Here is a 15,524-nt window from a genome sequence, read left to right as displayed (position 1 = left end):
TTAATTTATAAAGGGCCCAATATGTAGAAATCTGCAATAGAGGGGATGACTGTCTCTAGTTAACTTCAGGGAGCACCAGGGCATCAGTGCAAATCTCCAGTCAATATCTACTATATAATCGTATAATTCTGTCTGTTTGTAACGGAAATTCTGCGTCGCTGATTGGTCACGCCCAATCAACGACAGGCGCAGTCCGGCCGCGAACTGGCGCGGAATTCGAACGACGCACGCCACTGCTACCGTCAGGAGATCTGCGGCGCTAGCCGCTGATCATCTCCTGCCGCACGGATTTGCCGCTCTCAGCGATATTGGCGCGGAATTTAAAGGGGATCTGTCACCCCATTTTTGGCCTATCAGCTGCAGCCACCGCCATCAGGGGCTTATCTACATCATTCTGTAATGCTGTAGAAAAGCCCCCGATGAAACCTGAAATATAAGAAAAAAAGAGTTGGATTATACTCACCCTAGTGTTTGGTCCGGTCCGATGGGTGTCGCCATCCCGTCCGGCACCTCCCATCTTCATACAATGACGTCCTCCTCCTTGATTCTCCCTCGGCTCCTGCGCACGCGTACTTTATCGGCCCTGTTGAGGGCAGAGCAGAGTACTGCAGTGCGCAGGCACCGGACCTCTCTGACCTTTCCCGGCGCCTGCGCACTGCAGTACTTTACTCTGCCTTCAACAGGGCCGATAAAGTACGCCTGCGCAGGAGCCAAGGGAGATGCAAGGAGGAGGACATCATCGTATGAAGATGGGAGGTGCCAGACCGGACTGCAACACCCACCGCAACCGCCCCCCGGTGAGTATAATCTAACGTGTTTTTCTTATTTTTCAGGTTTCATCGGGGGCTTATCTACAGCATTACAGAATGCTGTAGATAAGCCCCTGATGGCGGTGGCCCCAGCTTATGGGGTAAAAATGGGGTGACAGATTCCCTTTAAATAAGCTACATACATATTCTAGAATACCCGATACGTTAGAATCGGCCCACCATCTAGTATTTAATCATTTCCTTACAATGGATTGCCCCATAAACACATCATGTTCCCATAGGACAGATGGTGGTCTCACCAACTATATTGAGAATCAGGGTCCCGAAATCACAGGTGTGACCACAAAGCATTGGTGGGCATGTGCGACCACTGCTCCATTCACACTGTCTAAACTTTAGAGGAGTTTTAGTCCGCTATTGGAGCAGTCGTGCTTGCGTACCAACGATTCAGTTACACAAGAGGCTTCGGGTCCCCGTTCTCGGGATCAGAGGTGGTCTCAACAGCCAGACTTCAAGCAATTATTCATGCATCCCTTGGATAAGTTAAAAATATATATGATACAGCCCCTTTAAAAAGAGTGGTCTCAAGAAAGATAATGCTAGGATTACGTGGTCAACCAGTGTAAATCTAAGGGTATGCTCACACTGAGTATTTTGGTCAGTACTTCACATCAGTAAGCCAAAAATCAGGTGAGGAACAATGAGAGGAAAAGTATAATAGACACACGTCACCACTTCTGGATTTATCACCCACTCCTGGTTCTGGATTATAAATACGGATGTAAAATACTGACCAAATACTGAACGTATGACAGCGGCCTTATCATGAGACACAGCTCACGTAGTTGGGATATGGGGAAGTACGGTTTTCACACTGGGGCATAGAACAGAGACAGAAATGACGGAGCCACCATTATCTGTTAGGGTGCAGACAGACTGCTGGATAACTCGTGAGAGGACCGCACTGCACGGACTGGCCGTCTGCTCTCCTGACCGGAGCGTGATGTATTTCAATACAGCTGTCATGCTCGGGTCAGGAGAGAAGACAGCCAGTCCGAGGATTGTGAGGAGATCCTTGCACGAGAAATATGGCCGTCTGCCTGCGCCCTTATTTTCTCACCGCATTGACTAAGGCTAAGTTGACACAGTGTTTTCTTGCAGTAGGACAGCTACCTAAGTATTCATTAGCCATCTAACTTGACAGAGAAGCCCCTGTCTAGCTGGCAAAGGCAAACATCGGTGTAAATGTTTTCAGCTATATGTAGAGGGGAGCGGACCGTGCTATGGCACAGAGACATCCTGCAAAAACATGGAAGCCTATAGGTGCCATGCGCCACCTTACAGCACTATAGCGGCTGGCATGTGCCCACGGTTTAGATCAGGAAATTGACAATCAACGTGCAGTGACAATCATTAGGATCACTCGAATTTATGTCAGGACCTTTATAGAGCGAACAGGATACTGCAGCGTATTACTCTGACCTATGAAATAGGACAGGGCTGCCGGAAATAAGAACACGAGTGACACGGAGCCTGTCTGTAAGGAGGTTTACATGGAAGGAAACAGCAGCTTGGAATGAAACTTTCCTTGTGATACAGAATAAAATAATGGTAATAAACGCTCCTAACCCCGTACACAGAGCGGTGACTACACCTAGAAGGAGGTCCTCAGCTTCCTACACAAACCCCATCCCAGGGACAAGTACAACCCCCTAATGCCAGGACTCCACAGCCACGTCAGCAGCTCCACACACCCACTGGTGACCCTGCAGCTCACAGTCCCCTACATGAAGGCCGCAGCCGAACTGCAGGTCCAATGTGCCAGCCGGTGGCCACAGACTGTACTTGTCACACACTAGATAGAAAGGGTTAAACGTGCGGCCATGGCTGGCGCTGGGACAGGAGCCACAATCACTGTGTACTGACAGATAAGAAACGCCAACAGGAGATTAGCAGAAACTACACAGGCAGGAGTGACAGTGTGCACAGTGCCATACAGGGGTCCTGACTAAAGGGGGGCTCCCTGCAGGCCAGGCTGGCAGTCTGCACTCGCCCCTCTTCACCATTACTGCATGCATGGCATTACCAGGGAGCGAAGAACATCAGGAAGTGCGGCGCCTCGCTGACTGCATGGCTGAACATCTCGGCGGAGTAGAGGTGCTTGCTGTGCGGGTCCTCGTCCTCCACCTCCCCCATCTCCCCGGACACGCTGACCAGCAGCGCCCAGAGCAGCACCACGAACCGGATCCCTATCATCTTTCCGGGAAGAGACAGCAGCAGCGTGCGGCCTGGTCCTGTGCGAGGGGAGGAGGAGAGGAGGCCGAGAAGGAGGGCTTCTTACCAGGGGGAGGAGGAGGAAGATGACTGGCGGGTGGCGGCCAGGTATTACCACAGCCCGGCCTCACTTCTCCATTCTCTCTTGTGTGACAGCAGATTTCCTCAGTCTTCACCTCATGAAGTGTGAGGCAATGCGGTGTTATCTCACACGGAAAGTTCTCTTGCTCCATCCACTGGCCTGTCACATTTCTAAAGCTCCTCCAACTGTCCTCCATGTATATGTTGGTTTCTACTGGTAGACATGGTGTCTGTGTGGTAAATTCGGTTTACAATACAGCCATCATATATTCTGACCAATTTAATTTGATACGTCACCCATTTAATGTAGGCAAGTACACAAAGACCACACTTCGAAGAGCGAAGACACTGGCTTATGGCCACATTCACACTTTGAGTATTTGGTCAGTATTTTACCTCAGTATTTGTAAGCCAAAACCAGGAGAGGAACAATCAGAGGAAAAAGTATAATAGAAACCCGTCACCACTTCTGGATTTATCACCCACTACTGGTTTTGGCTTACAGATACTGATGGAAAATACTGACCAAATACTGAACGTGGCCTTAGGCACAAGACGCCAGTGGCTTCCTGAACACAAAAAGCATAATAGTTTTTTACATTTCGAATACAGGGCAAACACGAGTTGTTCTGCCTTTTTCCACGTATGACGCTGTGTGGATTCCAGCATACAGCTTAACCTTTCATCCACTCCCACAAACAAGACTGTATGGGTGCCTAAGTCTATATTTATTGGGATGATATGTACAAGGATGGGAGATGATAACAGATGGATAATTCAGCAGATTGTTGTACAAAATGTGGATGATTCAGGTAAAAACTACAAAAGACAGATAATACAGCATGTCAGTACTAGTAGACAGTTTACAATACACGAATACTGGCAGGTAATAGCAATGCAGGGTATTATCACAACAGTAGCAATGATACAGGATGCTGTAATCATGTATTATATAAGAGCTGGGCAATATAACATACACAGCAGCAAAGGAGAAAGAAATATCTAACACAACTAGTGGCTGCCAGCTTTACACTCACTGAACAGAGGATGCATAACTAGAGAATGCTTATAACAAACATGCAGTGAAATAACATCACAGGAGCTGAGCATACCATTGCAAACATCATGGGGGACTGCATTATGGCTTCTAACACAGATGTATAACTCATAATTGCATTATCCTTACTGGAATCCGCTTGTTATAGCTATGCTTTTGCAAAGAGCTGAGCTAAACGCATGTGGGCTGCTCAGAAGATGGCTGGAGAATGGTTACACGTTGTTGACCAAGGCTATAAGAAGGGCCGGTTCTGAACAATTAACCATTCGGGGAACAGAAAATTCCAAACAGAAGGGCAACTTATGACACCTACTGGAACAGCACTTAAAAATATCTAGCTGCACAAAATGGGCAGAACACTCCCCGCTTGGCGTCAACGATGCCACTGGCTCTTTTGGGGATAATAACAGTACAAGTTCAGTAACTGGCCTGAGGAACAGTTTGTTCTCCCCAAGTTTGCCCACTTTAACCTCAAACTTGCGCACTTTCCCATCCTTGCTGGGAAGAGGCTTGGTGACTAGGCCGAGTGGCCATTCATCACGATGTGACTGAGTGTCTTTGACAAGTACCACATCGCCTGGTTGGATGTTTGGGCGGTCTTTGTGCCACTTTTTCCTGGTTTGTAGAGTGGAGAGATATTGTTTCTTCCATCTGTCCCAGACGACATTGGACACACTTTGTACTTGCCTCCATTGGCGTCCTTATCGTTGAATTCTCCGAGTGGAGCTCTCGGGACACAGGTTTTCTGCGTGAGAAGCATTGCCGGAGTAAGGACTGTCGGGTCTCCGGAATCGCTGGAAAGTGCTGACAGTGGCCTGGCGTTTATGATAGCCGATACCTCAGCCAAGAACGTAGTTAAACTCTAAAGTGTGAGTCTGGTGTTCATTTGCAAGAAGATAGAGTCTAGTATCTTGCATGCTATGCCTAGCATTCTCTCCCGGGCACCTCCCATGTGCGAAGAGTGTGGTGGATTGAAAGTCCAGGTGCATCCTTGCTCACCTAGGTATCTTTCAACATTAGCGATGTCCAAATTGGAAGGGATTTGGAGTTCTCTTGCCGCTCCAATGAAATTTGTACCTCTGTCGGAGCAAATGTGCTTCACAGGGCCTCTGATTGCGGTGAATTGTCGAAACGCATTTATGAAACTTGAAGTGTCCATAGACTCGATTACTTCGATATGAACAGCTCTGATGGACAGACAAATGAATAGAACTGTCCAACACTTTGCTTCAGTATTGGCTTTCCTAGAGCGTCAAGTAGCCAAGGACCGAATACGTCTAGTCCAACATTGGTGAAGGGGGGTTCGGTACTGAGTCTGTCGGATGGAAGATTGGCCATCTTCGGAGTTTGCAACACGTAACACAGTTGAAGATGAGTTTGCTCAAGCGTCTCTTTGCGCCGACTATCCATAGACCAGCCGCCCGCAGATTCCCTTCGGTGAACAAACGGCCTTGGTGTCTCACCAAGTCATGATGATGCTGAATGAGCAGGGTTGTGACGTGATGACGTCCAGGGATTATTACCGGGTGTTTCTCTGAAACTTCTACCTCGGCTTCTTGAAGCCGGCCACCTACTCTCAGCAGCCCATCTTGGTCAACAATTTGATCAAGCTTATTTAGCACGCTGTCTCCAGGAATAGGTTGTCCCTTGTTAAGGTTGTCTTTGACTATTTGCGTATCTATGATGTCCAGGAACATCCTATCTTCTATGGACATCGCTACCTTATCGTCCTCCTTTGTCCTGTGGAAGACTGTACCTCCCGTGTGGTCTTGTTCACCTTCAGATGATCTTCATTGGTAGGTGCTGAGGAAGGGCAAGGTAGTGGAGTGCTGTCTGGCAATTCCTTCACCAGTAGACTATTGTGACATGTCCGGAAGAGAGATGGTCGTCCACTTTCTAGTGTGCTGGTGTCATGATACCAGTGCTGGGTGACCAGCATGTGACGTTTTAGGAAAGAGCTACGTCGGAGAGTGGACCCTCTGGATCGTGGATCCGGAGCCCCTGGGCCGAGCACTCCAGGTGAAGACCGACCCCTATACAGGGAACGCTTGGGGCAGGACCACAGGTGACGGAAGCGTGACAGCCGGAACCAAGAGGGACGGCTCCACGGACAAATAAGGACTAGGGAGGAGGTTGGCTTAGATACGGGCCCGGGACTGACGGACAGAGGAATGAGACACAGGGCAAGGGAGCAGGTACTAGGAGCTGCAGTGAGGAGGAACGCAGGACGGGCGCGCGCCTGGACGGGGGTGCGTAGGTAAGGAGACGCTGCGGCGTGCGCTACTGCTGGGGTATCGGCGGGCATAGCCGCCGATGTCACAGTACCCCCCTCCTTACGTCCTCCCCTACTGAGATTGGCCAAAAACCTTTTCAGAATCCGGGGGGCATTGATATTCTCTCGGGGCTCCCAGGACCTTTCCTTGGGACCAAAACAGAGGACCAATGCAGACCAATGCATTGGGAGAAGTCGAGAGATGTACCCATAAGCCGGCAGAGAGCCCTCCAGAAGCGAGAGGTAAACTGGACCCCCCGATCCGACACAATCCGCTGAGGAAGACCATGCAGCCTGAAGATCTGGTGGATGAAGATCTCGGCCAACTTCAGGGCGGACGGCAGTCCCGGTAAGGGAACAGAATGGGCCATCTTGTAAAAACGATCTGCTACGACTAAGATGGTGGTACATCCAGCTGAGCGGGGTAAATCAGTCACAAAATCCATAGCGATTTGTTGCCAGGGAGCCTCTGGAACTGGTAATGGATGAAGAAAACCGGAGGGCAAAGCCCTAGCCACCTTGTTCTGGGCACAGGTTGTGCACGAGGCTACATAGTCCATCACATCCTGGCGAAGCGTGGGCCACCAGTAATACCAGGAAAGCAGCAAGAGAGTCTTCTTGGTCCCAATGTGCCCAGCAACTTTGGAGGAATGCCCCCAGCGCAGTACCTCCGAACGTCTGCCTTGAGGGACGAAAGTTTTACCTGGTGGAGGAGTGGAAAAATTCACAGGAGCCACTGTGATCATCTTAGCAGGCTCGATAATATAGGATGGGTCCTCATCCCTCTCTGGTGACTGTAACGACCTGGAAAGGGCATCGACCTTGATGTTCCTATTACCAGGTCGAAAGTGAAGTTGAAAGTCAAAGCGGGAGAAATACAGGGCCCACCTGGCTTGCCGGGCATTGAGTCTTTGGGCAGACTGCAGGTAAGCCAGATTCTTGTGGTCCGTAAGGATGGTGAAGGGATGTACAGCCCCCTCGAGTAAATATCGCTATTCAGCCAAGGCCATCTTAATGGCAAGTAATTCCCGGTCTCCAATGGATAGTTGCACTCTGCAGGCGAAAAGGTTTTAGAGAAAAAAACGCAAGGGACCAGGCGCCCGGATGAGGCCTGCTGGGACAGGACCGCCCCAGCTCCGGTGGAGGAGGCGTCCACCTCTAGGACAAAGGGCCTACTGGTCACTGGCCGATGCAAGATGGGTGCAGATGCAAAAGAACGTTTCAGAGCCAGGAAAGCGTCTTCAGCTTCGGGGGACCAGCTGTTGGGTTTCGTTCCCTTACGGGTCAAGGCCGTGATGGGTTTGGTAACCGTAGAAAAATGAGGCACGAATTGACGGTAATAGTTTGCGAACCCAAGGAACCGCTGGATGGCCTTTATCCCCACTGGACGGGGCCACTTGAGTACCGCACTGAGTTTTTCGGGATCCATCTTCAGACCGGAATCGGTGACGATATATCCCAAGAAGGGCAACGACGTCTGCTCAAAAAGGCATTTCTCAATCTTGGCGTAGAGTCGATTCTCTCGAAGGCGATGCAAGACCAAGCGTACGCTCTTGCGATGGGAAGACAGATCGGGCGAGAAAACGAGAATGTCGTCTAAATACACCACCACACAGGAATAGAGCAGATCCCGGAACACCTCGTTAATAAATTCTTGAAAGACAGCTGGTGCGTTGCAAAGACCAAATGGCATGACTAAGTATTCATAATGCCCGTCACGGGTATTGAAGGCCGTTTTCCACTCATCCCCCGCGCGGATCCGGATCAAATTGTAAGTTCCCCGCAGATCTAACTTCGTGAAGATCCGAGCTCCTCTCAGCCGGTCAAAGAGCTCAGGAATCAACGGAAGGGGATATCGGTTTTTAACGGTGATATTGTTTAGGCCCCGGTAATCTATGCAAGGTCGCAGTGACCCATCCTTCTTCCGGACGAAGAAAAAACCCGCGCCCGCAGGGGAAGGGGACTTCCGGATAAACCCCTTGGTCAGGTTTTCCTGAATGTATTCCGACATGTCAGAGGTCTCGGCTGGGGAAAGAGGGTACGTTCTTCCTCTGGGAGGGACAGCTCCGGGAGTCAGGTCGATAGGGCAGTCATAGGACCGATGTGGTGGCAGGGAATCCGCTTCCTTCTTGCAGAAAACATCAGCGTACGCGTGGTATGGAACAGGAAGGCCCGGAAGATCGGTTGGCCTAGGCAGAGAATGGGGATGAACAAGGGTCTGCAAACAGCGTGCATTGCAGACGTGCCCCCAGCGCAAGATCTCCCCGGAGCGCCAGTCGACAACTGGCTCATGCCGCCTGAGCCAGGGTAACCCTAAGAGAATGGTGTGGGATAGTTGAGGTAGGACATAAAAGGCAATCTTCTCGAAGTGAAGTGCACCAATTTGTAGCTCAACTTCGGTGGTAACCGTGGTGATGAGTCCGGGCAGAGGTTTGCCATCAACGGAGGTGATTGCTCGCGGGTTTCTTAGGACGACCACGGGAATCTGGAGTTTGTCCACCTCTTCCTGGCGGATGAAGTTGCCCGCTGCGCCCGAGTCCACATACGCCTCCATGGAGCCACGCCCCCGACCTGTAATAAGCAGAGCTGAGAGAGTAAGTGGAAGAGAGGAGGTCTGATCACCTAGGAGGCCCTCTCCTACCTGGCCTAGGTGGATGCGTTTCCCGGTCTCTCAGGACAAGTGCGTACGAAGTGGTTGGCCCCTCCACAATATAAACAGAGTCCATTAGTCATCCTCTCCCTGCGCCGTTTTTCGAACAGCATGATGCGATCCACCTGTATAGGCTCAGGAGCAGAGTTACTAGAGGGTGCAACAGAGCGCGGAATGGGGACTTGGTATAACCTAAAGGGCCTTCTCTCCCTGGCTGACTCTCTGGTGCGTTCCTGAAAACGCAGATCAATACGAGTAGCCAGAGAGATGAGATCGTCCAGAGTGGTTGGAGAGTCACGCCCGGCCAGCTCATCCTTGATTTTACTAGAAAGACCTCTCCAAAAGGCACCTACAAGAGATTCATTATTCCACCCCAGCTCCGAGGACAGGGTCCGGAAACGGATGGCGTATTGCCCTACCGTCAGGGAACCCTGGCGAAAGTTAAAGAGGGCCTCCGTAGTGGAAGCAAGGCGCCCGGGTTCATCAAATACCTTGCGAAATGTTTCCAAAAAACTCTGAATACTGGTGACCACCGGGTCATCTCTCTCCCATAAGGGATTCACCCAAGCCAGCGCCTCTCCCTCTAGATGGGACACTATAAAGGCCACCTTAGCGCAGGCCGTGGGATATTGTTGGGGCAGAAGCTCAAAGTGCAGTCTGCACTGGTTTAAAAATCCCCTACACAACTTCGGGTCCCCACTATACATGGGCGGCTTTCCAAGGCGGGGAGGAGGAGATGGGACAGCGTCCCGGGGTTGGGTAGAAGCGGCCGCGGAGGACTGTAGAGCAAGCAGTCGATCATCCACGGACGCCATGTACCCCAGAATGTGAGATTGAGTGTCGCGCTGCTGCGCAAGCTCCTGCTGGAGACTGGCTAAGAGAGGGGCGTGCCCAGGGTCAGCGGTTTGCAGGGCGGAAAGCCGGGTGTCCATGGATTTCATGAAGGACATAATCCGGGTCTGATTCTCCCTTAAGAACAGCAGTTCCTTTTGAGTGGCAGCCGCGGCACCGGCGGGGTCCATGGCCTGATGATACTGTGACGTTTTAGGAAAGAGCTAGGTCGGAGAGTGGACCCTCTGGATCGCGGATCCGGAGCCCCTGGGCCGAGCACTCCAGGTGAAGACCGACCCCTATACAGAGATCGTTTGGGGCAGGACCACAGGGGACGGAAGCGCGACAGCCGGAACCAAGAGGGACGGCTCCACGGACAAATAAGGACTAGGGAGGAGGTTGGCTTAGATACGGGCCCGGGACTGACGGACAGAGGAATGAAACACAGGGCAAGGCAGGGAGGCAGAGCATGGGCAAGAGGGACTACTGAGGTATGTAACACAGGGCACGGCAGGGAGGCAGAGCATGGGCAAGAGGGACTACTGAGGCATGTAAGACAGGGCACGGCAGGGAGGCAGAGCATGGGCAAGAGGGACTACTGAGGTATGTAACACAGGGCACGGCAGGGAGGCAGAGCATGGACAAGAGGAACTACAGAGGACTGTAGCGGCCAGAGGGTGCAGGAGACTACACGATCATGAGGCGCCCTCCTCACAGCGAGGACGCCTGAAGTATCCTAGCACCTGGAAGTGCGTCCCCCTGTCCTGCCCCTCAGCGCCGCCCACCACTGGAGGGAGAGAGCGGGAGGGGGCGCGCGCGCGACAGGGAGCGGGTACTAGGAGCTGCAGTGAGGAGGAACGCAGGACGGGCGCGCGCCTGGACGGGGGTGCGTAGGTAAGGAGACGCTGCGGCGTGCGCTACTGCGGGGGGGGTATCGGCGGGCATAGCCGCCGATGTCACACAGCACTTCTGGGGTTAATGTTTTGATCTCAGTGCAGACTCTTACCTGCACACCTGGGACCTATTATGGTGACCTCTCATTGGTTCTGGGAAAGCTTCTTATAGCCTCAGGAAGCTCCCATCCCCCGTCAGTTACACTTTCGCCCTTGGCATTGTGTGGTGACCCCTGAGTGTGTTTGTGCTGTGTTCTGGTTGCTTGATTCTCTGTGTATGACTCGGTCTGTTCTCTGGATATTGCTTTGGATTCTGCTTGGTACCTTCTATGTCTGTTTGGTTTTGACTACTGCTTGGCCCTGACTATCCATTCTGTCTCATCTCTGGTACTTTACTGATATCTCTGTGTATGACCTCCGTTTTGCCTGACTCTGAGTTTTTCTGTATAGTGTCCTGCCATCTCTGAAAGCAGGACGCTAAGCCCCTCCCCCTTGCAGTCACAGGACCGTAGGTCCTGTGACTGCTTGCTAAACTTCAGCGTCCACAGGTCCTGTGTATCTGTACTTTCCGGCTGTACCTGACACCGGGCCCCCCTCCAGTGCGGGTGAGTCCCTGCTCAGCGGAGGCTGCACGCCAACGCTGACAGGATCCTGACAGTAAGCATACTGTTGACTGAGGCTGGCTTGTGTGCTCCTCCTAGACAGACGTCTCCTATGATGACCCATCCAAGGTCCAGCCTCTGCGTACGGAGCGTTCCCAGAGCCGTTAATACATTCTCTAGTCTTGTGGACTCGTAGTATATCTCTTCCCAGGAGTAGAGCTATTGGGGTTCCTGGAGCCATCTCAGGTATCAGGTGGGCTATACGCTTTAGATGGGGGTGATGTGTCGCCATCTCCCGTGAAGGTATCTCTGACCTGTTGTCAGGAATCTGGTTGCACTCTAGGATGGTCGGTAACGATAGGCAGGTTTGGCTATCTATGGACTCCACTTTGTATCCGGTTGCTTTTCTCCCTGCCGTCTCAACGGTACCTGAACACATCCTCAGGGTGTAGGGAGAACCAGGACCTACAATGCTGAAGTTGTCAAAGAAGATGAACCTGGCTAGAGACCTGTTACTTTGGTCATCCAGGATTGCATAAAAATCTTGAAGGCTTTGTCTTTGCGACCTGCAACATAGACTCGGACAAGGCAGATTTTTGAACAGGACCTTCCTCCTGTGAGTCCCCTACAGATCTCCGTACATTTAGAGCTGACCACAGGGGTGTCTTCGGCAATGTCCTTCTGCTTCTCATCGTGTTCCTCTGCTTGCGACAACACTCATGATCCAGGGTGCATGGCTGCATTGTGATCCTGCTGCATTCTGCACATTTCACGCTAGCTTCACAGTTCCTGGCGAAGTGAGAGGTTGTGGCACAACATCTGAAGCAGATGTTTTTCTCCTTGAGGAAACCTTTGCGATACTCTAAAGACTTTTCCCTGAAGGCTCTGCATTTTATAGTAGAGGATGTGGTTTCTTGTGTAGAGGACAATATTTGCTGACATCCTGAGGCTTGCTCTCGTCTGGAGGGGGTTTATTCACCTTGTGAGGAGGGCCTGTGGAATCAATGTTAGCTTTGTGGACTGCCACGGGTGTCTTACCGGGTTTGGCAGCAGAGGCAGTGGAACATGACAGAGTAAAGTCAAAACTAGGGTCATTTCTAATCCTAGATTGTTTGGTGACAAAATCAACAAATACAGTGAAAGGATGGAATGATACATTATGATTTTGTTTATACTGTGAACCACATGTAATCCACTTTTCTTGTAGGTAGTAAGAAAGTGTCTGTACTATCAGATTGACACCCTTGTCTAAGAATGCCAATCCGGGCAAGTCTCCTTCCTGCTGGGCACCCTGCAACTCATTTAATAAATCTCTCAGTTCTCTAAGCTTTAGATAACCTTTAGGTTCTTTCTTAGGAAAATCATCAATTCTTTTCTATAAAGCATTCTCTATGACTTCTACTGTCCCATAGCATTCATCAAATCTTTCCCACACTTTATGTAGGGCTGTGCGAGGGTGCTTTACATTAATGTCCCTCAGTCTTTTGGCATGCTCGACTGACTCACTTTCGAGCCACTTTTCCAGGAGATCTAACTCCTCCCTACAAGCAAGGTCCAGACCATGAATGGCGTTCCGGAAGGAGGTTCGCCATTACCGATAGTTCTCGGATTTATCACTGAACTTTACAAATCCCTTTGTAACCAGTTCTCGGCGGGCAAGGAACTTTGCAAGGTCCATGGTGGCTCGGTCAGTGTTGGCATGAGCCGATGTGTTATAGTCATGTCTAGTGTGTGGTGTATCACCATACCTGTAAGATGCTTCTGACTCCAGATAGTCTGTGCAGTACCTTGTCGGTGAAGAAGGTGTCTCTTTAAGGCGGGATGGGAGCTGTACCTTCTTTTCAGTGGAACGGTAGCTGTGGTCAACATCTCTTTGCTGGACGTCTCCTCGCCTATGGTAGTGAAGCTCGGGGTTGGATCGCTGGTAATCGGCATGGGCTGATCGATATGATGCTTCAGGGCTGTCATCTACACCGGAATGTAGCTGGATCTTGCTTCTCTAGATCTGGTCCGAGAATGTTGCTGCGTCTCTCATAATCGGGATCTTTCATAGCTTCAAAATACTCTGCTTTAGCCATTGTAGCCGCTGTCTCTTTGTCTGCAGCAAGTCTTTCTACACTGTGTTCCAAATTATTATGCAAATGATATTTTTCTCTGATTTTCCTAAATAGTCGGTACAAATGACAGTCAGTCTAATAAAAGTCATCACCGGTTAGAGTATACATCAATTTTTATTGAAGAAACCTCCCAATAATAACAGTATAATCTCCAAAATGAATAAAAACTCAAATTGCACTGTTCCAAATTATTAGGCACAGTAGAATTTCTAAACATTTGATATGTTTTAAAGAACTGAAAATGCTCATTTGTGGAATTTGCAGCATTAGGAGGTCACATTCACTAAACAAAAAGGATATTTTGGAGTTAAATAGCTTAACAGGCCAAGTTACATGGTAACATAGGAACCCTTCTTTGATATCACCTTCACAATTCTTGCATCCATTGAAATTGTGAGTTTTTGGAGAGTTTCTGCTTGTATTTCTTTGCATGAAGTCAGAATAGCCTCCCAGAGCTGCTGTTTTGATGTGAACTGCCTCCCTCCCTCATAGATCTTTTGCTTGATGATACTCCAAAGGTTCTCTATAGGGTTGAGGTCAGGGGAAGATGGTGGCCACACCATGAGTTTATCTCCTTTTATGCCTATAGCAGTCAATGACTCAGAGGTATTCTTTACAGCATGAGATGGTGCATTGTCATGCATGAAGATGATTTTGCTCCTGAAGGCACGTTTCTGCTTTTTATACCATGGAAGACAGCTGTCAGTCAGAAACTCTATATACTTTGCAGAGGTCATTTTCACACCTTCAGGAACCTTAAAGAGCCCTACCAGCTGTTTCCCCATGATTCCGGCCCAAAACATGACTCTTCCACCTCCTTGCTGACGTCGCAGCCTTGTTGGGACATAGTGGCCATCCACTACTCCATCCATCTGGACCATCCAGGGTTGCTCGACACTCATCAGTAAACAAGACTGTTTGAAAATTAGTCTTCATGTATGTCTGGGCTCACTGCAACCATTTCTGCTTGTGAACACTGTTTAGGGGTGGCCGAATAGTAGATTTATGCGCACAGCAAGCCTTTGAAGGATCCTACACCTTGAGGTTCGAGGGACTCCAGAGGCACCAGCAGCTTTAAATATCTGTTTGCTGGTTTGTAATGGCTTTTTAGCAGCCACTCTCTTAATCCAATGAACTTGCCTGGCAGAAACCTTCCTCATTCTGCCTTTATCAGCACAAACATGTCTGTGCTCAGAATCAACCACAAATCTCTTAACAGTACAATGATCACTTTTAAATTTTTGGGAAATATCTAATGTTTTCATCTCTTGACCAAGGCATTGCACTATTTGATGCTTTTCAGCAGCAGAGAGATCCTTTTTATTTCCTAAATTCCTTGAAACCTGTGCCCTGCTTAATAATGTGGAACATCATTCTTAAGTAGTTTTCCTTTAATTGAGCTCACCTGGTAAACTAATTATCACAGGCATTTGAGATTGATTTCAGTGATCCAAAGAGCCCTGATACACAATACCATCTATGAGTTTATTTGAAAAACAAAAAATAACATCTTTATGACACTTAAATCCAATTTGCATAATAATTTGGAACACAGTGTAGTTCTGCTTGCAGACGTGCAGCTTCCGCCTCTCTCTCTGTCTGCAGACGTACGGCTTAGGCACCTTTATCTGCTTGTCTCAGCTTTAGATGCATTTCTCATGCAGCGAAGGAGGATCTTGCTTTAGCACGAGGGACATCAGCGAGCTCTGCTAATGATGACCTGCTGGAGCTTGCTCGTGACCTTGTTTTGAGTGAGGATGTGCTTTTTCGAGACATTGTGCTTTTAGCTGTGTACTGCTGAGTATATTGGCGGGAAACAGTCTATGTATGGCGGGCTTCCACGTGGTGGGAAAGATGTAGCACTTCTTGGCGGGCTGCAGAAGCATTCTGCGGTTGTATGGCGGCTGCTGTGATACCCGTATGCGAAGTAGTATGGGTGTTAGCGGTCCCGTACAGTCTATGCAATCACCGCCTGCG

At 49.8% G+C, this 15,524-nt stretch overlaps 1 protein-coding gene across 1 annotated transcript in view; it reads right to left on the bottom strand.

Moving 5' to 3' along the window:
* The window catches only part of TXNDC5 (thioredoxin domain containing 5), a 35,166-nt gene extending 32,061 nt beyond the window's left edge, over positions 1-3,105 (bottom strand). The window contains exon 1 of the mRNA XM_073567035.1: positions 2,857-3,105. Within this exon, the coding sequence (XP_073423136.1) occupies positions 2,857-3,026 (170 nt within the window). The 5' untranslated portion in view covers positions 3,027-3,105. The remainder of the gene's footprint in view (positions 1-2,856) is intronic.
* Between the last annotated feature and the right edge of the window lie 12,419 nt (positions 3,106-15,524).

Source organism: Dendrobates tinctorius, unplaced genomic scaffold (assembly GCF_039654945.1).
Source record: "Dendrobates tinctorius isolate UK_male_01 unplaced genomic scaffold, ASM3965494v1 ptg000004l, whole genome shotgun sequence".
Taxonomy (NCBI): Eukaryota; Metazoa; Chordata; class Amphibia; order Anura; family Dendrobatidae; genus Dendrobates; species Dendrobates tinctorius.
The sequence above is the reverse complement of the archived record's forward strand: the minus strand, read 5'-3'. Positions and strand labels throughout refer to the sequence as shown.